The sequence below is a fragment of the Archocentrus centrarchus genome, chromosome 8 (genome assembly GCF_007364275.1).
Source record: "Archocentrus centrarchus isolate MPI-CPG fArcCen1 chromosome 8, fArcCen1, whole genome shotgun sequence".
NCBI lineage: Eukaryota > Metazoa > Chordata > Actinopteri > Cichliformes > Cichlidae > Archocentrus > Archocentrus centrarchus.
In genome coordinates, this window is record NC_044353.1 from 20,570,374 (window position 1) to 20,596,328 (window position 25,955).

The 25,955-nt window shown below is 40.8% G+C and overlaps 3 protein-coding genes across 3 annotated transcripts; all 3 read left to right on the forward strand.

Moving 5' to 3' along the window:
• Positions 1 to 1,333: 1,333 nt before the first annotated feature.
• Positions 1,334 to 5,461, forward strand: LOC115784897 (cytochrome P450 2K1-like). The gene is made up of 9 exons (XM_030736299.1): positions 1,334 to 1,608; positions 1,718 to 1,880; positions 1,958 to 2,107; positions 3,116 to 3,276; positions 3,393 to 3,572; positions 3,659 to 3,800; positions 3,895 to 4,079; positions 4,201 to 4,342; positions 4,437 to 5,461. The coding sequence occupies exons 1-9, from the start codon at positions 1,414 to 1,416 to the stop codon at positions 4,622 to 4,624; spliced, it is 1,506 nt and encodes a 501-aa protein (XP_030592159.1). The 5' UTR covers positions 1,334 to 1,413; the 3' UTR covers positions 4,625 to 5,461.
• Positions 5,462 to 9,762: 4,301 nt separating this feature from the next.
• On the forward strand, positions 9,763 to 14,584 carry LOC115784210 (cytochrome P450 2K1-like). The gene is made up of 9 exons (XM_030735346.1): positions 9,763 to 10,012; positions 10,122 to 10,284; positions 10,362 to 10,511; positions 12,741 to 12,901; positions 13,045 to 13,224; positions 13,314 to 13,455; positions 13,553 to 13,737; positions 13,854 to 13,995; positions 14,089 to 14,584. Exons 1-9 carry the CDS (start codon positions 9,818 to 9,820, stop codon positions 14,274 to 14,276), a joined length of 1,506 nt encoding a protein of 501 aa, XP_030591206.1. The 5' UTR covers positions 9,763 to 9,817; the 3' UTR covers positions 14,277 to 14,584.
• A 5,385-nt stretch (positions 14,585 to 19,969) lies between these two features.
• On the forward strand, positions 19,970 to 25,595 carry LOC115784429 (cytochrome P450 2K1-like). The gene is made up of 9 exons (XM_030735637.1): positions 19,970 to 20,170; positions 20,702 to 20,861; positions 20,947 to 21,096; positions 21,780 to 21,940; positions 22,690 to 22,869; positions 23,010 to 23,151; positions 23,700 to 23,881; positions 24,911 to 25,052; positions 25,129 to 25,595. Exons 1-9 carry the CDS (start codon positions 19,970 to 19,972, stop codon positions 25,314 to 25,316), a joined length of 1,506 nt encoding a protein of 501 aa, XP_030591497.1. The 3' UTR covers positions 25,317 to 25,595.
• Positions 25,596 to 25,955: the final 360 nt, after the last annotated feature.

Below are 25,955 nucleotides of genomic sequence, written 5' to 3' on the forward strand. Positions count from 1 at the left end.
GGAAAGTCTGAGATGGTTTGGAGGTGTGCAGAGGAGGGAGCTATACACATTTGCTTAGTATGAGATAGCTGGCTATCTCATACTAAGCTGCTTTGCCTCCCTGGAGCCTCCGCCCTTGGCCACCGCCCGACACACACTGCACTTGACTCCTACCACACCTCCTGAGGGTGGTGGGCCTACAGGTGGGCGGGCCCATGTTGTCTCTTCGGGCAGCATCTGGTGGCCGGGCACCACGGGCTGATGCCCAGCCACCAGATGCTCTCCCTTGAGCTCCCTCCCCAGGCCTGGCTCCAGGGTGGGACCCTGGTAACCCTATCCCGGGCAGGGTAAACAGTTCCCTTGTTTATTTCCATAGCTCCTGGGATCACTGGGACACACAAACCCCTCCACCACAATAAGGTGGCAGTTCACTGAGATTTGGATATTGTAAATAAATATGATTTTTAACAATAATGTTTCTGGGAAAAACATGAGGCATGTTAAACGTGTTTCTAGTAACAGACTGATGAAATATCTAATTTTAGGCCAAAATGAAGATGAAATCGACTACATTTCAGGGGGTGGGCTGATGTGGATGGGTGTATATCTTTGTGCCTTTATCCTTGTTTCTGTGTGTGTTTGTGTTTGTGTGTGTGTGTGAGACTGGACCTGGATCTGGGAAGTCCCTACTGCTCCCTATAGGTAAATAAAATAAAAATAAAAACGCTAACAAGAGGAGCCTATAGAGAAACTATGGAGCTCATCTTTGAAAAGCAAATATTTTTGGCACAAGAGTGCATTCAGATCATAATTTTGAATGCAAAACCTGCCAGACAAGACAGGCTTTGAAGAAAAAAAAATAAAACAAAACAAAATGAAAATGAATGTAATCTGCTTGATTGAAGAAAAAGCTGATATCAAATTTTAACAACATGATGGAAAAAATACAAATAACTGGGAAGAGCTGCTGTTACACTATAGGGGGTGTGAGGACAGTGATAGGAACATTAAAATGTATGGAATGGACATTTTTGTGGATCAGTGTTACCAGCAGTGTTTATTTCCTATCACTATTTATAGTCTATTTAGCATTAATTTCCTTAAGCTCTGATCTGACTGCTGGCATCATATAGTGGAAAAGAGCACTCACTTGTGCAAAAAAAAGCACAATAAGTTATTCCTGATGAAGGAGACTACCCTTCTGTCTTTAAATTCCATGTCCTCTATACATTGATAATAGCTCATTGTGTGATTGGTGAGTTTGGTCTTGGCTTTAACCTCACCCACAGTAATGCTGCAAACAACAAAACAGGAAGTTCTAGTTTTGACAACCTGGCATGTCACAGTGGAGCGCTTTATGTTCACTGTAAAGACACCTGTGGGAAGTGTTTATGTTTCTAAGAAAAGTAAAAGCAAACTTCCAGGTGCAGGATCATGCTTGAAGATCTTCTTCAGTCCTCCACTTCAGTCTTGCTTTTGGGGGTCATCTTTGGCCTGCTGATCTTCCACGTTCTTTTCACCAGCTCCAGCTCCAAAGAAAGGAGGGAGCCTCCAGGACCCAAACCTCTTCCTCTGCTTGGTAACCTGTTACAGGTGGATCTCAAGAGACTGGACAAATCTCTTTTTGATGTGAGAAATTTGTTGTTTATCTTAAACAATACAATTCTGTTATTTTGTTGATTTGATCAGTTTTGTTTAGGATTATGAGTCTCACCTCTGTGTGCATGATTTTGTTCAGCTGTCTAAAAGACATGGACCAGTGTTTACAGTCTACTTTGGACTAAAGAAAGTCGTAGTTCTAGCAGGTTACAGGACAGTCAAACAGGCTCTGGTAAACCATGCTGAAGAGTTTGGAAACCGAGAAATCACTCCCATTTTCTATGATTTTACCAAAGGACATGGTAAGAAAATGCTCTGAGTTAATGACTTTATTTGCTCATTTTCTTTTTGTTACAAAGTCAATTTAATCTGTTTTCAGGCATACTGTTCTCCAATGGTGACTCGTGGAAAGAAATGAGGCGTTTTGCTTTAAGTACCCTGAAAGATTTTGGAATGGGCAAGAGGATTAGTGAGGGGAAAATCATTGAGGAATGTCACTATCTGATCAAAGAATTTGAGCAACATGAAGGTAACATGATCTGTATTACAGCGCTGCACAGGTTAATATGCAATCACGCTGGCTTAATAGGTGACCAGTACAACATGAGAACTGGTTCTTTTGACCCAGTAAACAAACTACAATATAAATACACTAACATGCCACTTCATTAGATACACCTTACTCCTACTGGTTTAGACACCCCTTTGCCTTCAGAATTGCCTTAATTCATCATAGCATACTGTAGGTTAAACAAGGTGCTGGAACCATTCCTCTGGGATTTTGTTTGATATTGACATGATAACATCACGCAATTGGTGCAGATTTGTCAGTTGCACACCCATAATGTGACTCTCCCGTTCCACCACATTCCAAAGATGTTCTATAGGTTTGAAATGTGGTGACTGTTGAGGGCATTTGAGTACAGTGAACTCACTGACATGTTCAAGAAACCAGTGTGAGATGATTGAGCTTTGTAATATGGTGCATTATCCTGCTTGAAACAGCAAACAGATGACGGGAACACAAAGGGATGTATACTTTGGTTGTAACAAGTGGTTATGTGAGTTACTGTTGCCTGCTGTTCATTGGATATTATCTCTTTTCCAGAAGGTTGTCTGTAAACTCTAGAGTAGGTTGGGCTGGAAAAATCCAAGCAGATCATCAGTGACATTCAAAGTCACTTGAATCACCTTTTTTCCTCATTCTGATGCTCAGTTTGAACATTAGACCTTGTCTACTGGCCTAAATGCAATGAATTTCTCCCATGTGATTGGCTGACTATATATTTGTGTTAACAAGCAGTCAAACAGGTGTACCCAATAAAATGGTCAGCGAATGCATATTAACATCATTTTGTTCAACTAACACTTTGCCACAATAATCCTACTGTAACATTAACGCTGGGTCAAAACAACGAGTTTGACATTAATGCTACATTATCCCAAAGTGGGTCTAAACTGAGAGTTTCATCATGTGCAGCAGTTCTTTTTCCATTTTATGTCTAACTATTATTTATAAGTATTTTTTTTCTTTCAGGGAACACCTTCAAAAATAGTCAATCAATTATTTATGCTGCTTCAAACATTATAGCAGCCATAATGTTTGGAAAAAGGTTTGACTACAACGACCCCGTCTTCCAAGCTATGGTGGAACGAGACAATGAGTCCATCCGTTTGACGGGATCAGCTTCCATCCTGGTACTTCAGAATGACTGAATGTTGAAATTTGAAAGACAAAGTCAAACAAAAATAAGTAAATAAAAATATGGCTGGGCTCATGATTTTCATAATTATAGTACTGCTCACTGTTACAGATATACAACATAGTTCCTTGGCTGGGCCCTTGTCTTAAAAACTGGAGGGATTTGATGAAGAATATGGAAGACAACAAGGTGGAAATGAAAAGGATCATAACAAACCTTAAAGAGACTTTCAACCCTGAGACGTGCAGATGCTTTGTTGATGCATTTCTGATTCATAAGCAAAAACTGGAGGTGAGGTACTGCATCTATAGTCACTCCACTCCCATACTGACAGTGCTGTTTATTAACTGCATTTGCTCTTCTCCTCCTTCTACTAGGAGTCTGAAATCAAGGATTCACACTATCATGACGATAACCTGCTCTATAGTGTGTCAAATTTGTTTGCAGCTGGAACTGAAACCACAGGAAATACACTTCAGTGGTGTCTGCTGTACATGGCCAAGTACCCTCATATTCAAGGTGCAAAAATTCATGCCCAGGCTCGTTTCAGTTTATGTTAAGTTTCAAAGAAACCTGGGTCAAATGTTCTCAGATTTAATTCTTTCATCTGTAGACCAGGTTTTGGCAGAGCTGGACAGGGTGGTTGGAAGTCGGCAAGTTCGTCTCGAGGACAGAAAAAACCTGCCGTACACTGACGCCGTTATCCATGAGTCCCAAAGACTTGGAAACATTCTCCCTATTGGTCCTCCTCTCACAGTCAGCAGAGATGTCACCTTTCAGGGCTACTTTATCAAAGAAGTTAGCTGCTCACATCTATCCAAATGAACACAAATTGTCATTATTTTTATTTATTTATTTTTGTTACATATGAACTTAAATTTCAGAAAATTCTGAACATTGTGCTTTATTTCTGTTACAGGGAACTACTGTATTTCCCCTTCTCACATCGGTCCTGTATGATGAGAGTGAATGGGAGGACCCACTAACTTTTAACCCTTCTCATTTCCTTGATGACGAGGGTCAATTTATCAGGAGAGATGCCTTCATGCCATTTTCTGCAGGTATAAAAATCTTTGGCAGTCTTTTATTTTTTTAGACACTGAAAAATAGTTTCTGCTTGCACACACAGGATCATTTTCACCTTTGTCCTTGCAGGCCGCAGGGTGTGTCTTGGAGAAAGTCTGGCCAGGATGGAGATCTTCCTATTCTTCACTTCTCTCCTTCAGCACTTTCGATTCACTCCCCCACCTGGAGTGTCAGAGGATGAACTCGACCTGACACCAGTTGTGGGCTTTACACTCTCTCCTTTGCCTCATGAACTGTGTGCAGTAAGACGCCAATGAAAAGAAACAGAACTTTTTCATGATTGTCTTTTTGTTTTGTTTTTTTTTAAAGCTGATTGCTTCCAGCCCCAGAAATACAGTTTAAATAATGAGGCACCTCAAGTTTCTGAGGGTTATTTTCTTCCTGTCTCTGTTAGATGATGAACATTTTACTGTTAAGGAATTTAACAGCCTAGATATTGGTGGATGTCTTGGTTAACCATTTTTCCTCCTGTCTTCTGTCATTTTTAAAATTCAAAGCCAAAAAAACAATAGTGTCTACCAAAAAAAAGTCGGTAATATATTGAAGCTTCTGTTTGTAATATAAAGAAAGTAAATTCATGCTGACATACATAGTTGATATATTTAACTGGTGAATGACACATTTTTCCCTAAACAAGCTATGCAGGCATGTTGCCATGGCAATATTGTTGCGAGATTGTATCAAGCCTCTGATTTTAGGGCAAAGTTTACTACACAGTGCATACAGGATAGCAGCATTTTCCTCATGACCCTAATTTAAACTCCAACTAGAAAATGAGAACCGCAGATCACACTAATTCAGAGTTCTTTTGCTGCACGATTCCGTAATCTTAACCATTCTGTAGCTGTGCTTGTCACAGTGTTTGCTTGTTTAATACATGTATACATTCTGGTGACTTTAAAAGACAAAATAACCTTTGGCAACCAGTAAAGGTGCCCATTAATTTTGCTCTTTGCACACTTCAAAAGTAGATACCTGTGGCACTCAACAGACCGGCAGTTTAGAATCAACAGACACATATGAGCAATATGCTTCTTTGACTCCTCATGTATCCAATTACCCTACTGAACTGAAAGCTGATAGTATGCAAGAGTTAGGTGAAGTTAACTTTTCCCATGTGCCTTTCACACAAGTGGTCACAAGGCACTATAGAATAAAATAAATAAGATAATAAAATTCCATGAAAACTGTCTGGGTGATCATTCCAGGTGATCCATATAAGTCACCACATCATCCTGCCTGCACACAGCTTTTTGTCCTCATCTTTGTTATCTGTTCATGCTGCAGATGTCTAAACTTGTGGTCACACGCTTCAGTGGCTAGCTCTACTGAAGAAGACTAAACATGAAACCAAGAGATTATTCTAAAAAGATAAGGACTGGTCAGCAAATGACACTTGATTAACTGGAGATTTTACTTTACATGTAATGTTGTAATTCTTTACAATAAGAAGCGCTGTACGTGAAGTATTGCTGCAGTTATCCAGTTAATTCACAGTGTCAGGTGTCTTTGAGAACAAATATGTTTGTGCCATTTAAAGGTCTTAAAACGCAGTCTAAACTGTGGCTGCAGTAGGCCATGTTGTGGTAAATGTGCTATGTCAACTGTCATGTCCATGGTTACTACTAGGTTAGACCAAGGTTAGCATAACAAACATGATACTCAAAGTATTATGAATCTAAGTACACAGGAGAATTCTGCAACAGCAAAGATGGTGGGAGTAAGTATGCCATAACCAATAAGGTATACGTTGCAGTCCTCATAAGAACAGAGTAAGAGCTTACAGCTGAGGGATTCTCAGTTGAGGGCCTACCTTTTCTGCCAGAGAAGAGAAACAAGGATAGTTACAGACAAAGTTGAGCCAAGGAATGTTAGTCTTGGATTTTGATTTGAGTTCTTACTTGGATTGCTTTTCCAGAATGAATGGAGGGGGAAGTGACAGGCTGAAGTTTTTCCAGGGAGGAATAGGAGCGGTGGAGGGTGAGCAAGCAGGTGAGATACAGATAAGTGAAAACAATAATTTTTCCACAGGAACAGATCAGCTCTGGATTTTAGGTGAGTAATCCTTTTGGGAGAAGAGCTTCAGCTGAGCAAGGACTTGGAGGTTTTCTAAGAGGCAGAGAAAGTGACATTAACAAGGAAATCCCACTGGGAATATCAGTGAGCATCAGAGCACCCGATTACCACCACTATATGATGACACTATGGCAAGGAGTATAGGCTTGAGCTGGTTCTTAAATACCATACCAAAAAAGTTAGGGCATCTCAGCTTTAATGTCATTAAGACATACAAGAAGTGATTTAATTTAGGAGCCATCCTTGTGCTTTAATGGTACATAGATCTGGCTATAATCATCGTAGCAGTGAAAGGAGAGTTCATGTTTTCTAAGAATGGATCCCAATGGAAGCAGATAAATTGCAAAAAGCAATGGCCCTAAAATCGAGCCCTGTGGAACCCCACATAACAGGGGAGCAAAGGAGGAGTACACAGATATACAGAGAAAACCCCAACAATCAGACGACCATGAGCAAGCACTTGGCAACACTGTGGAGGAAGAACTAAATTTAAAGAGGAAGAAATCTCCTGCAGAACCAGGCTCGTGATGGGGCAGTTATCTACCATAACTGATGTAGGGTGAGGGGAGGGAGACAGGACAAAAGACATACTGTGGAAGAGAGCCAGAGATTAATAATAACTAATGATTAAATGCAGAGTGGTGTATAAACACAGAGAATGAAAAGAGGTGAGTAAAGAAGCGCGTCATGGGAACACCCCAGCAGTGTAGGCCTATTGCAGCATATCTAAGGAAGGTTTCAGGGTCACCTGATCCAGCTCCAACTTTATCAAAAGCTTTATCGAAAAGGAAAATTTTAAGCCTAATCATAAAAGTAGAGAGGGTGTCTGTCTCCCAAATCCAAACTGGATCCTCCCATTCTACTTGTAAATATCCTGGGAAACACAAGTAAGCCAGCAGTCTGAGAGTGAGGGCCTCTATTGGGGTGATACGTACTATGAGGTGTGTAAGATAAGTTGGGGCCTGGTTATTCAAGACCTTGTATGTGAGGAGAAATCTTTTAAATTTGATTCTGGATTTAACCGGGCAATAAGTAAATCAGAAAAACTTTTAACGTTTCATCTGACACTGAAAGATGAATACCAAATAAGTGTAGGATTAGTACTGAATACTGACACCCGACAATACAGGGCAGTGATGAGACTAATTCAAATTCAGTAATCCACCCCTCCAGAAGGGGTACATTCCTTCTCTCCAATCTTGACAAGTTTTTGTTTTATAGCTGACCAGAAACCCAACATTGTTGCACCCTGTCATGAGACCAGCTAAAGAAACATTTCTAAAGCAAAGCAAATTAATAATGCAACGTTCTTTGTCAGGTCCAGTGTGAATCATTTCCCCTTACTCTATAGCTCCTGGACTTCTAATTCTGAACATCCTTCATTAAAATATTCACTTATGATTGTTATCTTCTCTTCCATGTGGAGCGGCCAGGCAGGAGACCAAGAGGAAGACCACAGAGAAGGTTCATGGATGTAGTGAAGGACGACGTGCAGAAGGTTGGTGTGACAGAAGGGGATTCAAAGGATAGGGTGAGATGAAGGCAGATTATATTGTCTCTCTTCTCCAGTCACACCAGTTACTTTATAGTTGACAGTGTCAGGTCTGAGAAAACAGGCAAGGCACCTCCAGGTCTGAGACCTTTGCCCCACCAAAACATGCTGCGCATTTCACCAGTTTAACATGGGTTTATACAGAAAATATCAGTTTAGCTGAGTAAATAACAGGAGCTAAATTTAACCCTTTATTCTTTTGAACACGTAACCAAGAATGTTCAGGTTGATGTGGCATTTTGGTCTGGAAAGGAAGAAAATGGAACTTCTTCAGTCTGTCTGTAATGGGCACAGTGGCTGGTTGGCTAGCATTATCTCCATGGCTTTTCTCACCAAATCACCTGAGACTTCAACTTCCAGGGATACTTTGTCAAACAGGTTGACTGCTGGGATTTCAGTACTTGCAAACAAAACGTTTGAATTCAAGCCTACCAGAGGGACGCGCAACAAAGATAAACTGGTTTGGTTTATATAATTGTACACATTCAGCTGGCTATCTCACACTAAGCTGCTTTTGCCTTCGTGGAGCTTGATATTACAGTGCTTGCTTGTGACACAGGCATATTGTTTTAATGACAGTCATACAACTGCCAGCAAATATCCCCAAGAAAACAAGATGAACATGAGTGAAAAGGTATCTGAAACAGGCAGATTTTACTGGAGGGCCATTCATTTTCGCATTAAATTTTACCATATTTTCTATATTTATGGACTGTTTTTAGATGATTTGTAAATTTTTAAGGGGTTAATCATTTCAAAAAATGGCCAATCGTGTTATTTGCATAATGTAAATACATTTTTACATACAGTAAGTCTTCAAATAGCTTTTTATTTTGATCACTTTGAGCATTTTGTAACTGAAAAATATTGTTAAAATAAAATGCCACATAATTTTACAGAACAATTTGCTATATTTAGCAAAAGCTTCTTTTTCATATGCAGATTATTACAAACAATCTTCAAGTTGGGGTTCTTTTTCCAGGTCTAGAAAGAAATAAAGGAAAGTTCTGGTATTAAAAATACCCGTGTGAGGGCCCAGCCAGTTTTTAATCTCTGCTTAAATGAAGAAAAGGCAGAGATTAAATTTCCGGTGTTGAAAAAGGAAGCAGTATATAATCAGGGTTAGCACCTGGGAGTGTTTCTTTTTTCCAACCTAGGACAAAAGCCTCAGTACAGATCCATTTATGGAAAAATTTGCTTTCCATTTATGTCTAATGTTGACACTCTTCACATGTCCGTTTAAAAGAGCGCAGGGTTGGCCACTAGTTCTGAGAATCTAGTTTTTACGTTCCTGTTTTAAGCTGCATGATGAAAAAATACAAAAAGCTGCTGTTACACTATAAGGGCTGTTTGTACAGTGAAAAAGGCAGTAAAATATTTGGAATACACATTTTTGTGGACTGGTGGTACCAGTAGTGTTTATTTCCTATCGCTATTCATAATCTATTTAGCATTGACTTCCTTCAGGCCACAGCAGATAAGCGCATTTTATCTGGCTGATTCTGATCTGATTGCTGGCATCATATAGTGGAAAAGAGCATTCACTTTCACGAAACAAGTGCAATTAATGACCACCTAGTGGGTGTATATTGTCAGAGCCCTCCAGAGTCATTCCTCACTTAGCTGTTTTCTTTGTGTGATTGGTGAGTTTGTTCTGGGCTGTAACTTCACCCACAGTAATGCTGCAAACAACAAAACAGGAAATTCTAGTTTTCACAACCTGGCATGTCACAGTGGAGCACTTTATATTCACTGTGAAAACACCTGTGGGAAGTGTTTATGTTTCTAAGAAAAGTAAAAGCAAACTTCCAGGTGCAGGATCATGCTTGAAGATCTTCTTCAGACCTCCACTTCAGTCTTGCTTTTGGGGGTCATCTTTGGCCTGCTGATCTTCCACGTTCTTTTCACCAGCTCCAGCTCCAAAGAAAGGAGGGAGCCTCCAGGACCCAAACCTCTTCCTCTGCTTGGTAACCTGTTACAGGTGGATCTCAAGAGACTGGACAAATCTCTTTTTGATGTGAGAAATTTGTTGTTTATCTTAAACAATACAATTCTGTTATTTTGTTGATTTGATCAGTTTTGTTTAGGATTATGAGTCTCACCTCTGTGTGCATGATTTTGTTCAGCTGTCTAAAAGACATGGACCAGTGTTTACAGTCTACTTTGGACTAAAGAAAGTCGTAGTTCTAGCAGGTTACAGGACAGTCAAACAGGCTCTGGTAAACCATGCTGAAGAGTTTGGAAACCGAGAAATCACTCCCATTTTCTATGATTTTACCAAAGGACATGGTAAGAAAATGCTCTGAGTTAATGACTTTATTTGCTCATTTTCTTTTTGTTACAAAGTCAATTTAATCTGTTTTCAGGCATACTGTTCTCCAATGGTGACTCGTGGAAAGAAATGAGGCGTTTTGCTTTAAGTACCCTGAAAGATTTTGGAATGGGCAAGAGGATTAGTGAGGGGAAAATCATTGAGGAATGTCACTATCTGATCAAAGAATTTGAGCAACATGAAGGTAACATGATCTGTATTACAGCGCTGCACAGGTTAATATGCAATCACGCTGGCTTAATAGGTGACCAGTACAACATGAGAACTGGTTCTTTTGACCCAGTAAACAAACTACAATATAAATACACTAACATGCCACTTCATTAGATACACCTTACTCCTACTGGTTTAGACACCCCTTTGCCTTCAGAACACCCCTTTACTTCAGAACTACTCAGTAGGCTTAGCAAAGTGTAATATGAATACACTAACTTACCATGTCATTAGGTACACCTTACTCCTACAGGTTTGCCTTCAGAACTGCTTTAACTCTTTCTGGCCCAGATTCAACAAGATGCTGTAAACATTCCTCAGAGATTTTGGTCCATACTGACATGATCGCATCACACAGTTGCTGCAGATTTGTCAGCTGCACATCCATGATGTGAATTTGCCACTACATTCCAAAGATGCTCTATAGGTTTGAAATGTGGTGACTGCAGAGGCCGTTTGAGTACAGTGAACTCACTGACATGTTCAAGGAACCAATTTGAGATGATTTAAGCTTTGTGACATGGCGCATTATCTTGCTGGAAGCAATGGTCAGAAGATGGGTACATAAAAGTATGGACACGGTCAGCCACAGTACTTAGGTAAGCTGTGGCATTTAAACTATGCTTAGTTGGTACTAAGGGGTCCAGAGTATGCCAAGAAAATATCCCCCACACATTACACCACCACCAGCCTGAACAGTTGATACAAGGCAGGATGGACCCATGGTTTCATGCTGTTTACATCAAATTCTGAAACCATTTTGAATGTTGCAGCAGAAATTAATCATCAGACCACACATTTTTCCAGTGTTCCAATGCCCAATTTTGATGAGCCTGTGCAAATTGTATCCTCAGTCTCCTGCTCTTAGTTGACAGGAGTGACACCCTTTGTGGTCTTCTGCTGCTCTAAGTCCATCTGCTTGATTGTTAAAAGTGGTTATGTGAGTTACTGTTGCCTACCTCTTAGTAGTGTGAGAACTGCCGTTCTCTGTAAACCTTAGAGTAGGCTGTGCTGGAAAATCCCAGCAGAACAGCAGTTTCTAAAATACTCAGTCCAGGCCACATTCAAACTTGAATCACTTTTCTTCCTCATTCTGATGCTCAGTTTGAACCTCAGACCATGTCAGCATGCCTAATTACAATGAGTTACTGCCCTTGTCACGGGCCGTCTAGGCTAAAACTCAAACAGTGGACTGTTTCAAATCAAACCAGAGTGCGCAACGAGGCTGGTCTAGAGTTACACTAGGAACACAAAGGCCATCCTAAACCACTTCTAAGCTTTTCACAAGTACAAAGGGCTGAGGGGCTCTTAAGTTGGAAGACACTATGGAGATTACAGAGAATAAACAAATTCACCTGACAGGGTAACTAGTCCAATTCTTAGTAGAAATTTACTCATTAAACCTAACCCTTGACGAGACTAACATGAGGTTGCTTATAAATTAGGAGTTGAAGAACAAACTCAAATTACTGCAAGCAATGATTCTGCTTTTACCATGGAGCTGAACAGAATGGCTGAGCACTACAAACACTGGGGTCGACACAATTTCAATCAGTAAAACTGGAGGTTGGGAACTGGGACTGGGTCTGAGGAGGAGAAGTCTTTCTCTGCTGAACAGGAGAGTCTGTTACTGGAGGGAAGTATGGAACTGGTATGAATACGAGATGTAGGCTTCCGGGAGGGAGGGAGGGCAGGTAGGTGGGTGGGTGGGTGGGTGAGTAGTTGACGTGCGAGAGGTGAGACGCTGACTCTCTGGCAAAGAGTGAAGGTTTCCACTGGTCCTCAAATACGATGGCTTAATTAGTTTGATGAAATGCAGGTGTGTCAAGAAAGAACAGAGCTTCACCACCCGAAGGGGAGGAACACCGAGACCCAACCCAGCCTACAGTCAGGTGGAAGCAAGGCACACAATCGCAGACCATGACGGCCCTCTGATTGGCCAATTTGAGATTTGTGTTAACAAACAGTCAAACAGGTGTACCCAATAAAATGGTCAGCGAATGTATATTAACATAATTTTGTTCAACTAACACTTTGCCACAATAATCCTAATGTAACATTAACGGCTGGGTCAAAACAACCAACAAATTAATGCTACATTATCCAAAAGTGGGTCTAAACTGAGAGCTTCATCATGTGCAGCAGTTCATTTTCTACTTTATGTCTAACTATTATTTATAAGTATTTTCTTTTCCTTCAGGGAAAGCCTTCAAAAATAGTCAATCAATTATTTATGCTGCTTCAAACATTATAGCAGCCATAATGTTTGGAAAAAGGTTTGACTACAACGACACCGTCTTCCAAGCTATGGTGGAACGAGACAATGAGACCATCCGTCTGACGGGATCACCTTCCATCCTGGTACTTCAGAATGACTGAATGTTGAAATTTGAAAGACAAAGTCAAACAAAAATAAATCAATCAATAAATAAATATGGCTGGGCTCATGATTTTCATAATGATGGTGTCCTACAATAACTTATTTGTATTGCTCACTGTTACAGATATACAACATAGTTCCTTGGCTGGGCCCTTGTCTTAAAAACTGGAGGGATTTGATGAAGAATATGGAAGACAACAAGGAGGAAATGAAAAGGATCATAACAAACCTTAAAGAGACTTTCAACCCTGAGACGTGCAGATGCTTTGTTGATGCATTTCTGATTCATAAGCAAAAACTGGAGGTGAGGTACTGCATCTATAGTCACTCCACTCCCATACTGACAGTGCTGTTTATTAACTGCATTTGTTCTTCTCCTCCTCCTCCTGCTAGGAGTCTGAAATCAAGGATTCACACTATCATGAAGATAATCTGCTCTATAGTTTGTCAAATTTATTTGCAGCTGGAACTGATACCACAGGAAATACACTTCAGTGGTGTCTGCTGTACATGGCCAAGTACCTTCATATTCAAGGTGCAAAAATTCATGCCCAGGCTGGTCTCAGTTTAAGTGAAGTTTCAAAGAAGCCTGGGTCAAATGCTCTCAGATTTAATTCTTCTTTCATCTGCAGACCAGGTTTTGGCAGAGTTGGACAGGGTGGTTGGAAGTCGGCAAGTTCGTCTCGAGGACAGAAAAAACCTGCCGTACACTGACGCCGTTATCCATGAGTCCCAAAGACTTGGAAACATCGTCCCAATAGCAATTCCTCACAGAACCACCAGAGATGTCACCTTTCAGGGCTACTTTATCAAAGAAGTTAGCTGCTCACATCTATCCAAATGAACATTAATATTATTATTATTTTTTTCTATCATTACTTATGAACTTAAAGTTCAGAAAATTCTGAACATTGTGCTTTATTTCTGCTACAGGGAACTACTGTATTTCCCCTTCTCACATCGGTCCTGTATGATGAGAGTGAATGGGAGGACCCACTAACTTTTAACCCTTCTCATTTCCTTGATGACGAGGGTCAATTTATCAGGAGAGATGCCTTCATGCCATTTTCTGCAGGTATAAAAATCTTTGGCAGTCTTTTATTTTTTAGACACTGAAAAATAGTTTCTGCTTGCACACACAGGATCATTTTCACCTTTGTCCTTGCAGGCCGCAGGGTGTGTCTTGGAGAAAGTCTGGCCAGGATGGAGATCTTCCTATTCTTCACTTCTCTCCTTCAGCACTTTCGATTCACTCCCCCACCTGGAGTGTCAGAGGATGAACTCGACCTGACACCAGTTGTGGGCTTTACACTCTCTCCTTTGCCTCATGAACTGTGTGCAGTAAGACGCCAATGAAAAAGAAACAGAATGTTTTTGACAACTGTGTGATTTTATTTAATAGCTTTAGAGTAGAGTGAAGCACCTACAAATCAAATGTAGACTGATTTTGTGCACTGGTATCTGCTTTAATCTTCAGTGTATCCTCCTTGATGAGCCTTTTTGATGTCCAGGTGTGCTGGTTGTTTCAGACAGCTGATTGGTTCCAGCCCCAGAAGTACTTTTTAAATGTTGAGGAACCTCAAGTTTCTGAGGGTTATTTTCTTTCTGCTTCTGTTGGATGTTAAACTTTTTACTTTGTACTTTTTTCTCCTGTCTTCCATCTTTTTTTTTAAATTCAAATAAAAAATATTGTTTTCCAGAATAAGTCGGTAATGTACTGAAGTTTATGTTTATACAATAAACAAAGTCAATTCATTGCCATGGCAATATTGTTGCTTGATTGCGGGGATGAAACGCACAAAAGCTTCACTTAGCCGCGATCACGTGATGCGGGTTTTTTGAAACACATGTTGGAGCAGTGTTTCAAAACATCTCGACACAAGCTCGACACAGTGCTGAAACATCAGTATCGCGTGTCCCATTCCTACTATTCAGATGACAAATTGCTCCACTGCGCACTGTGTGGTGGCTTGTACCTTTTGCATATATAATGCAGTACACGTTCAAATTCAAACCAGTTTATTGCACCATATAAATTCTAACAGGTACATCTGTTTATTAGTGCAACAATACAATGTTTTAATAGACAGGAAAGAGCATATTTGATACCAAGATTTACAGCATTTTTCAACACAATTTTTACTTGGTACAACACATATAGTATGGGACATATATACACGTCCCGCAAAGCAGCCACCCAGCTGGAGTCAGACCACCAGCACACTAGTGTGAGGTAGACCCAACAGAAAGGACAGAATGAGCCACTGAAGGGGCTGTCACATCCAAAGATAGAACTGAACAAAAGTGTGCAGTGATGACCAACTAGCGGCAGCACAAATGTCTCTTAGAGGAACCCTTTTACAAAGGGCCCATGAGGTTACCCTTCTCCCGGTGGAATGCACTCTGTGGCAAAGAAAGACCTTTGTGCCATATGCCAGGGAGATATCCTTCACAACCCAGTGGAAGAGCCTCTGTTTAGTTAAAGCTCTACCCCTTGCTGGATCAGCAAAGCACAGTGACCTAAACTCACATTCCGAGTGCAGTCAATGTATGCACGTAGCAGACGCACTGGACACAGAGAATGCAGCCTCCTCTCCCCCTCAGATGCGAAAGGAGGGGGCAAAAACTCAGAAGCTCAAATTCCAGAGCTATAAGCTGCAGGGATAACTTTTTTGCATGTAACTCCTGCTAGTTACACTGTGACAGGATGTGAAGCAGAGCTGTAATCCTGGCTGGCTGCACAAACAAGCTTTTTTGTTTGTTCTTTTCTTCTTCTTTTTTCTCAAATTCAAGCAATCTCCACTTTTACATATTAGCTTGTCAAATCTTCCTGCCTGCAGAGGACTCCGGTTTCCCCTCAGTATCAGTGGCACCACGGCCTCTAGGGGCCTGGATGTGGATAATAGCAGCCCCAAGAGGCCAAGGTGTTGCTGACAACCTCATGTCTGTGTTGTTAATGTTAACTATAAGTTTTACCCTTCACGGACCTTTAACATGTGCCGATGATCACATGTTTGAAAAAGTGTTGGCCGTGGAACCATAGGAGCAGATCAGTGGACTTTCTGCACCAGAGCGAGTTTCAGCCTTCAGAAACCATTTGAATTTTTCCAAAAGGACAAACTATTGCATAATTATGATAGTGCAAAATGTGCTCACACAAAAGTGTCAATGATGATACGCTCAGTACTAAAGGATAGAACAAACACAAGACTTTATGTTATAGTGGGCACAATAACCCACTATCTCTCAAACGTGGTAACAGTGCTGTCCCCTTGTAATATGGTCTGGTTAGAGATACGAGACTGTGTCACAGTAGGTTAAAACTTTATTCTCTGTTGCCACACAACAAGCACAGGTACAAAGGTAAACATTGAAATATCTCTTTTAACTAATCAATATCTATTCAGCACACATTATGGTCATTAACAGAAATTATCCTAACCCTACGAACAGTAGAGGCAGACAAGGCCAGATGAGCACAGGATCATTAAAAGGGGAAAAAATCTCTCATTTGAGGGTCAACACTGCCCTCTACTGGACAAAAGAATTCACTCAAGAACACATGGGTTAACGCAGAGGTGTTGACAGCGGCAACAGGGGTGAATATTACAACAGTTAACTTCCTTTGATACATATTAGCTCTCCACAATAACAATCCCCTTATTCAGTGGAACATAGCTTGTGAAGCAACGCTAACACACTCGTTTATGTAACAACATAGCTGCTCTTACACGAACAGCAGTAACAAGTATCAACCGTGGCAAAATCTACGTGGAACAAAAACAACAAGCACAATGGTGAACTTAGCAGTCATTACTGTGAATGCTGCAAAGCACTTGGAGTACAAGTATTGTTCTTGTACTCCAAAAACCTTCGGTCGCTAAAAACTCAAGCAGCGTTTGGGCTACAGACACTGTTCTGGTATCAGAACGTTCAGCCTGTTCTGGAGATTTGTGCTATTACTTTTCTTTTTTGTACCCTTTATACTTTTTAAGATATTGAACTTTTTATAATCTTCATTTTTGCCATTCAAAATGAATGGGGAAGTTTCAAATCCTTTTCAAATCCTTTCAGACTTTAAAAGCTAATAACCAGCATACCTTCAGCTGGAAAAACCATTTAAGCTTTAAAATGAAGCCAAGCCTTTCAGCTATTCAGCTTTTACTTGGGGTTTCAAAATCTTTTACGGTTTAAGCACAGTGAGCGTTTAAGGTGTTTTTTCAGCTGTTTCAGAGTTTATAATGGTTGTGTATTGTGTTTGCTAGAGTGGGAGCCTGATTAGTAGAGTGGGAGACTTCAAAACTTTCAGGTGGAAAATTTATTTTTAAACTGCCACTGTGTCCACACTCTTTGCGCTACAGCCATCATTTTATGCTCAAAATGTAGAGCTGCTTCTCTACTTTCAAACAATGTGTCTCTAAACCCTGTCAAATGTACACTTTTTAAAACTGTAAGGCTTCAAACAGAGAGAGTACCTTCCAACTCGTTCATTAACCTCCATAGTAATTTCAGAGAGGTGATTTTCTACAAAGCAGAAATGAGCACCTTTTTTAAACTGCTCCCACGGCCACACTTTTGAGCCCAGGAAAATAAAAATTACACCAGTGTTTAGAGCAGGTCCTTGTGACGCCCATAGTTCAAAAATGATTTTGATAGGAGCTACGGTTTTTGACTTAGAAGCAGTTATTTGACAGGTGCGCCGAGGCAAATTTGACAGAGTGCATGCATCTCAGCAGGTAAGCAGTGCACCTAGCAGGTGTTTTCAATTGGTGCATTTACAAGCGTTCAGCTTGGCAGAGCTCTCCAATATGTATGCTTGCAAACCTCACAGCTTGTGTGACACTACTTTGGCTCAGTGGTAGAAAAGGGGACCATCAATGCACAAGAAGCAGACAGTCCCACTTTACTCCAAACTTTAAAAATATTCCATTGAGCATTCATTCACCATTTAGGCTTTAAAATAAAGCCAAGCCTTTCACAGAACCGCGCTGGTACCACGGAGAGCGCCAAATGCTCAGCCCACGGAGACGTGCTGGTACCACGGACAGGGCCAAATGTTCAGCCCACAGAACCGTGCTGGTACCACGGAGGTACAATGGAGAGCGCCAAATGCTCAGCCCACAGAACCGCGCCGGTACCACGGACAGCGCCAAATGTTCAGCCCACAGAGCCGCGCTGGTACCACGGAGGTACAACGGAGAGTGCCAAATGTTCAGTCCATGGAACCGCGCTGGTACAACGGACAGCGCCAAATGTTCAGCCCACAGAACCGCGCCGGTAACACGGACAGCGCCAAAGGTTCAGCCCACAGAGCCGCGCTGGTACCACGGACAGCGCCAAATGCTCAGCACACAGAACCGAGCTGGTACCGCGGAGAGCGGCAAATGCTCAGCCCACGGAGACGTGCTGGTACCACGGACAGGGCCAAATGTTCAGCCCACAGAACCGCGCTGGTACCACGGAGGTACAACGGAGAGTGCCAAATGTTCAGCCCACGGAGCCGCGCCGGTACCACGGACAGCGCCAAATGTTCAGCCCACAGAACCGCGCCGGTACCACGGACAGCGCCAAATGTTCAGCCCACAGAGCCAAGCTGGTACCGCGGAGAGCGGCAAATGCTCAGCCCACAGAGCCGCGCTGGTACCACGAAGGTACCACGGACAGCGCCAAATGTTCAGCCCACAGAGCCGAGCTGGTACCGCGGAGAGCGGCAAATGCTCAGCCCACAGAGCCGCGCTAGTACCACGAAGGTACCACGGAGAGCGCCAAATGTTCAGCCCACAGAGCTGCGCCGGTACCACGGAGAGTGCCAAATGTTCAGCCCACAGAACCGCACTGGTACCACGGAGAGCGCCAAATGCTCAGCCCACAGAACCGCGCTGGTACCACGGAGAGCGCCAAATATCAATCCTCTGGACGCCAGGACCCATGTACCATCTCTCTGTGACTGCTGAGGCCAGAGGGGCCCGGTCCCTGAAGCCCTCGTGTCCACTGTGGACTGAGATGTTGACCACCATGGGGGTGCACACATTCTGATTCCTTAACCTGAACAGTAATGACATGAGAGAATAAACAAAGAACAGCCCACACAGTTAGTCATGGAGTTCCACAGGGTTCTGTACTGGGACCAGTCCCATTTACATTACTCATGCTTCCCTAAGGTAATATTAGAAGACACGGCATACATTTGCAGATACCCACCTCCTGTGGATCTCCATGACTAACTTTTGCATGCGAGGAAGACGCCCCGTTAATAAAAGCAAATCAGAATCTATCAGGGGTCATGGAGAGAGAATATTTCTCCTGTATTAGTCTCTCATTACTGGCTAAGTGTCAGATTTCTGTCTGTATCTGTAACCCAGACTAGCAGCAGACCGATGACATCTTGATCCAATAATTAAAACTCATTTATAGCGCCATGCCACAAGCTCACCTAGAAGACTGAACACTCGTTACCTGAGGCAAGGGCGGCTGCCCGGGACGGGCCGCATGCTCCACAGTAAACCCATGGGTTCTTTTCCCGTGTACATGACTCCAAAACTCAAATCCTCTGATACTACAAGAGAAAAAAACCAAAAGTTTAGTCAGTTTTATGCTGCTGCAATCTTTCAGCTTGCAGCATTCACAGTGCATTTTCTTCAGGAAATGCTTTTTCTAGTTCACAATTATCAACATTTTCCAAAGTGTGCATAGAGTACTCTTTTTCAGAACCCCCCCCCCCCCCCCCCCCCCCTCAAAAGTGTACAAAGAAAATGTTGATCTTTTTTCATGACATATAATTTCACCTAGTTCTTTGGTATTTTAATGTAATATTAAGTACTGACCCCCCCCCCCCGGACCCAGCCTTAGTCCAGTTCTGTCCTAAAGGCCAGTAACTGGCGTGCAACCACAACTACATCAGACTGCAGGGACAGGGCGGCCACGTGCTGTGATTGAATGATGGATGCATTCCTATTGGTCACTGGGCCAATCATGCTCACGCCAGGCCGCTAACATGGCCTGACATGATGGGCTTTTTAACACTGTAGGAGCAGAATCCAGGTGACAGTATGGCTGTCATGGAAGACATTTTGCTGCTTTTTCCCAGTATAACTTCTCTACTGGGCACAGTTTTGATCCTGCTTGTCATCCATCTAACCTTCACCAGCTTTGCTTCGGAGAAAAATTGCCCTCCAGGTCCCACTCCACTCCCGCTGGTTGGCAATTTGCTACAGCTGGGTCGTAAGCTGCCTCACATCGCACTCTATGAGGTAAGTAAATAATGAGGTACAGTTCTTAACAAATTTATTAGACCACCACCCAGTGTAAAGTTTATGCCACAGCTGCTCTAAACTAACCGCATCGGTAATTACTAAAATCATTTTTATGTTTCTGTAATGGTTAATCCACCAGTATGCACAAACTCTTGAATCAAAAAAATTTTAATACTAAAATATAATTATTGTTATCCATGAATTTTCAAATTTACAGTTTTCCACAAAAGCAGAAAAAACAGTGAAGCACATTATTTTTTGACTAAGATGCCAAATGATAGTTTTAACTTAGTTTTATTTTATTGCATTCCTGAACAGAAAAGAAACAGTTTTACTGGCTGAATGTTATGATTACTTTCTGACTCCTCAGAGAAGTCCAGCGGCTCAAATTTGAGTGTGAAAATGTGCGTTCAGTTCGTCATTTGCCTAATAAATACAATGTAATTTTTAGATTTATTAACTGCTACAACTGGTTTCTACTCAGATGTAAAGAAACTTAAAAACATGTTTATGTTTTACTCATGTCAGCTGTATAAGAAGCATGGACCAATATTCACTGTCCATTTGGGGCCCAAAAAGGCAGTGGTGCTGGCAGGTTACAAGACAATCAAGCAAGCTCTGGTCAATGTTGATGCCTTTTCAGAAAAAGAAACTCTTCCAATTATTAAAGACTTAAAATTAACACATGGTGAGTGGGAAAAAAAAATTTACTTATTTATTTTTTAAATTTCTGATATTATGAGGTTTCTTTTGCTGTTTGGAAACTTCTCTAGGAATTATTTTTGCCAATGGAGATTCATGGAAGGAGATGAGGCATTTTACACTAACAGCCTTAAAAGACTTTGGAATGGGAAAGACAGCAGCTGAAGAAAAAATTATAGAGGAAACTGAACGCCTGATTGAAGTATTTCAAGAAAAAGAAGGTAACATTAACTTTTGCTGATTGTTCCCAGTTTTTCCAATTCAGTTCTAAAATTCTACTTATTTGAAACAATAATTAAAAAAGTTAGGCTAAAACTGAAAACTGAATGGTCAAGACTGGAAACACACAGGCACAGGGATGGCTCGATGGGTGAGCCAGGCGACCATATATACCACATGGCCGTGGTGCAGCTGGGCCACTGGTTGGACAGGGTTCCAGCCGGTGGCCCTTTGCTGCATGTCTTCTCCCTCTCTCTCCCCCACTTTCCTGTCCATCTTCACTATCCAAAAAGGCCAAAAAATAATCTTACAAAAAAAAAAAAGACTGAAAATACACTGTACAGACAAAAGCACTGTGTCACCTGCTCAGGACACCTACAGGAGCTGCTTGGCTATAGAAGCTCTCAGTGTTTGTGTTGGGGTCAGAAATCCTATTTTCAACCACAAAACGGTAAAGCCAGTAAAATAAATTCTTGTGATTTAGTAATGTATGATTCAGTGTGATTGAGTGCTATCTTTTACAGCATCTTGTCGGCACAGAAAATTTGGGGTGGGGGAGGTATGCGCTCTACTGAGTCCCCTTCTAGTCTACAAATTTTTTTCAAACTTTTTGGGCCTGATTTGAATAAACAACATTTATTACAACAAAAAAACAAAAACAAAATAAACTTCCTTTTTCTTTCAGGCAAAGCCTTTGACACTGCTGAAGTTGTAAACCATGCTGTGTGCAATATCATCTGTTCGATTGTTTACGGTAAGAGATTTGAATATGATGACCCAGAGTTCACAGCGATGGTGGGTCGAGCTACGAGGAATACTCAACTCTTGGGTTGTGCTTCAGTAGAGGTAAGATAACAATCTGACAATCAGGGCCAACTTAGTTACTGTAGTTTGGGTAACTATGATAAAACAGCATGCACATTTTGACTTTGATGTGAACTGAATTACAGAGTAAAATCTGGATGCTTTGAAGTCTGTAACACATTAGACAGCTTGTTGTTAATAATGGACACAAAAGAAAGACAGAGTCCTCTCTTGGTTGGCAGTGTTGTGATTTTTACCTGCTGCCATTGTAAAGTCATGTGATGCAGTCATCAGTGTATCACTTCCCACTGAATGAGTTTCTTATACCGAGGGCTTACTTTGTACTGTGAAGATCATATGCCCTGTTCCCCTCAGTTAGCAGTCACTTGCCAGATTGTTTTGCTACTTACTGCTTACAGTCAAGCATGCTTGTGTTTTAACTTATCTACTTTTTACTGTGTATTTTATTTTTGCTTTTTGGTTTTTGAACCTTTCCTATTGTCTCTTTGCCTTAATGACTGCTGACCTCAAGAGCCTGATCAACCTTTGATTAAAGATTTGGATTTTGGGTTTTGCTCTGGTCTCCTGTGTTCAGTTGTTCAGTATCTCTAATTGTCTTCAATGTACAGTTTTACAGTATTGTGTAATGTTGAAAGAAGACATGAAAGCATTAGTATTTTTAGTCATGTCGAGTTATGCAGGTGTTTTCTATAGTTAAAGATGCATGTACAGTAAAAAATTTGATAAACTGGTAATGTGTATTGCATCTAATTTTCTTGTTTGCTCAACAGTTATACAATTACTTTCCAAGGCTGTTCTATTGGGTTAAAACCCGCAAGGAACTGATGGAGAGTGCCTTTGCTAATAGGAGACAGCTGGCAGCAGTGGTCAAAGGTTTACAGGACACCCTTGATCCACAGATGTGCAGAGGTTTGGTGGATTCATTTCTCACTCGCAAGATTCAGCTTGAGGTGATCACTTGAACCGTTCAGTTCTGACTCGAGTCTGAGAACATTTTTGGATTGAAATGGGACAAAAATGTGCAAATACAGTATGATGTAAAGATCTGAAGTAATCATTATCATTTTTTTTCCTCTTTTCTCCTTGTAAGGCATCTGGAAATATGAATTCTCACTATCACGAAGACAACCTACTGATTACTGTTGTCAACTTATTCACTGCTGGCACAGAAACTACATCTACTACATTAAGATGTGGCTTACTGCTCATGGCCAAGTATCCAGAAATACAAGGTAAGAAATATAATATACTTAGTTACTGGGGATGTTTCATTCACCAGAAGTCCATGGGATGTGGGTAAGAAACAAAGGCATTTAGGTGAAAAGGTCAAAGAAAGCTGAATCAGAAACAAGATTTTGATGAGAAGATGATGGCAAAATCCCAGAATAAAGAAAAGAGAACTCAGAAATCAGTCAGAAGAAAAAACATACCATAGATGTTTCACTTACATCCAGCTTTGTGGAAGATACTGTAGCCATAAACATCAATATGCACCTAACAAATTATTAAAGTGCCATTAATTTGCATAAATTGTGTTCTGTTACTACTATCCGGTCTTTAAGTGATGAGGTAGAATTCTATTTCCGGGTCCAAACTCTCCTGTGTTCAATACTCAGCAATGCTGTGTCCCTCGTTGTTTTGACCGATCCAAATGTAATAGTGAACAGTCACTGGGCTGCCATTGCTGTCCATTTATGGGCATCTGGACCCAGAAGTGTCGTCGGACTTAAAGACTGGATTGTTTTAATCATCTGTTGTTCTTCTTCTGCTCCTCTCCTAGACAAAGTTCAGGAGGAACTGGCCAGGGTAGTAGGAAATCGTCAGGTTCAAGCGGGAGACAGAAGGATCCTGCCGTACACTGAGGCTGTCATCCATGAAATACAGAGACTGAGTAATATTGTACCCATAATTGTACACTGCACTTCCCAAGATGTCATCTTCCAGTCTTACTTCATCAAGAAGGTAAAACAAATGTTGAACAATCCCAGTTCTGTATAGATTATTTACATCACACACTTGTACATATTTGTTTTGATGCTGTTTTGGCTACCTTTTAAGAGTAACCTAAAAGCGTAAGAGTGGGAACAGCTGGTGATGGAAATCTGAAGACTAGATGGTTTCATGTAAGAGCAGAAGGCCGTATCCTTCGAAGGATGCAGCTCCTGAATCAGGACACACCCACTAACTGACAAAGCAAAACAGGAAATAAGTCAAAGATTACAACTAAACACAAACTCACACGGAACAAAATACAAAAAGAACATTGGGGAGGCTACAACATTAAAAACTAAATCCAAATGGACAAACACAACAACAGAAAAATCTAGACTAGAAATATTGTGAAATTTAGGGAAACTCCACAACAGGAGTATTAAGGAATATTAAGACAGAACTTCAAACAGAAAACAAAGGTTAAATCTGGGGACCATGAAAGGTGTCTGTTGTAGAAATGATCAGTTTTCTACGTACAGAGGGAGAAATTTAGCTCAACATTCACAATATTGATGTTGTACTAACTGATATTTATTGCTTGGAAGAATTGAATACAACTTCTAACAAGTTTGAGGCCCTATTTTCAATGTGGGATTCATGGGATTGTATTGGTCTTTTTTTTCTTCACAATATGAGTCACTATTATGAAGGTTAAATAAAGTTTATTTATAAAGTGCTTTTCAAGACACTGAATAGTGTTATATCCTTCTGAGACCCTGAAGAAAAGAAGTGTTGATAGTAAGACTTTTTTTCTTGTAGATGGTTGAAGTATTTTCATTCAAAGAAACATGTTGCGCATATATATACTGTATATAAATATCGCATCGTATTTATTTTATTCCTTGTTTTTATGTTCTACATTTTATTCTATTTTATTCATCTATGGAATTTTCTTGCTTACATTGTAGTTGATCTTGTAAAGCACTTTGGTCAACAATGTTGTTTTTAAATAAAATAAAATTGACATTGACACTGGTTACTCTCTTCTCCATATTTTAGGGAACCCCGGTGATTCTTCTACTTTCATCAGCCCTTTTAGATGAGAATGAATGGGAAAAGAGTTCCTCTTTTAATCCAGCCCATTTCCTAGATGAGAGAGGGAATTTTAGAAGGAGAGAGGCTTTTCTACCATTCTCTACAGGTAAGTGTGGTTTTGTTGATTACCACCAAGACATCTGAGCTAGCTTGACAGTGTGTGATCCCCTCATTTGTTGCAGGTCCAAGGGCTTGTGTAGGAGAGAGCCTGGCCAAGATGGAGCTTTTCCTTTTCTTTGCCTCCCTCCTCCAGCGCTGTCGATTCACTCCCCCACCTGGAATGACTGAGGATGACCTAGATCTGACACTAGATGCAGGCTTCATCCTCACCCCTGTACCTCATAAGCTCTGTGCCACCAGCAGAGTTTGAAGATTAATAGTGTGCAAAAAACATTTGTCTATAATCATTGTTGTTGTTATACATTGATGGTTTTCACAAACATCAAGCTGTATGACTTTGATCTGCTTATTTTTGTGGAATGGTGTTATCATTGTTAAAGTTTTAACCCTGATTCAAACCCACTTTGATTTTCGTTTCTCTTGAATCCAGGATGAATTCTGTAAATTTTGTGGGTTAAAAGTCACTGTAATCTCAAACATGTTTTGGCGATAAATCAAGTATTCAGTGATCAAAGGCATTTATATTATTCCTAAGAGCCAATTTTTTTTTTTTTTTTTTTTTTTTTTGTACAGGCAGCAGAAATCATGCTACCATCAAAGCAACATGCATATATACAAAAAGCAACATTAAGAATGTATTTGTGTAAAAAAAATAAAAAATAAACTGAGCACTGAAGCCAAACTGATTTTCTGAGATTTACTGGAAAAAAATAAATAAATAAAATGGCCGAGATCAAGCAAAAGAGGCAGCTCCAACCTGTGCTCCTGCTTTAGACCTTTGTGTTACCCTATTTTAAATTATGTAAATACATTGAACTTGGGAAAAAAAATGACATCTGTAATGCTTTTTCCTGTGTAATCATTTCTAATTGCTTGGTTTAGCTTGAAA

What these genes read in the sequence shown, in the direction of transcription:
- LOC115784897 (XM_030736299.1), top strand. Translation starts at nt 1,414, where the DNA reads ATGCTTGAAGATCTTCTTCAGTCCTCCACTTCAGTCTTGCTTTTGGGG. An exon ending in TGATTTTACCAAAGGACATG is followed by an intron (nt 1,881 to 1,957) that starts GTAAGAAAATGC and finishes ATCTGTTTTCAG; the next exon opens with GCATACTGTTCTCCAATGGT. An exon ending in CGGGATCAGCTTCCATCCTG is followed by an intron (nt 3,277 to 3,392) that starts GTACTTCAGAAT and finishes TCACTGTTACAG; the next exon opens with ATATACAACATAGTTCCTTG.
- LOC115784210 (XM_030735346.1), top strand. Translation starts at nt 9,818, where the DNA reads ATGCTTGAAGATCTTCTTCAGACCTCCACTTCAGTCTTGCTTTTGGGG. An exon ending in TGATTTTACCAAAGGACATG is followed by an intron (nt 10,285 to 10,361) that starts GTAAGAAAATGC and finishes ATCTGTTTTCAG; the next exon opens with GCATACTGTTCTCCAATGGT. An exon ending in CTTCATGCCATTTTCTGCAG is followed by an intron (nt 13,996 to 14,088) that starts GTATAAAAATCT and finishes TTGTCCTTGCAG; the next exon opens with GCCGCAGGGTGTGTCTTGGA.
- LOC115784429 (XM_030735637.1), top strand. Translation starts at nt 19,970, where the DNA reads ATGGCTGTCATGGAAGACATTTTGCTGCTTTTTCCCAGTATAACTTCT. An exon ending in CAAGTATCCAGAAATACAAG is followed by an intron (nt 23,152 to 23,699) that starts GTAAGAAATATA and finishes CTCCTCTCCTAG; the next exon opens with ACAAAGTTCAGGAGGAACTG. An exon ending in AGTCTTACTTCATCAAGAAG is followed by an intron (nt 23,882 to 24,910) that starts GTAAAACAAATG and finishes TCCATATTTTAG; the next exon opens with GGAACCCCGGTGATTCTTCT.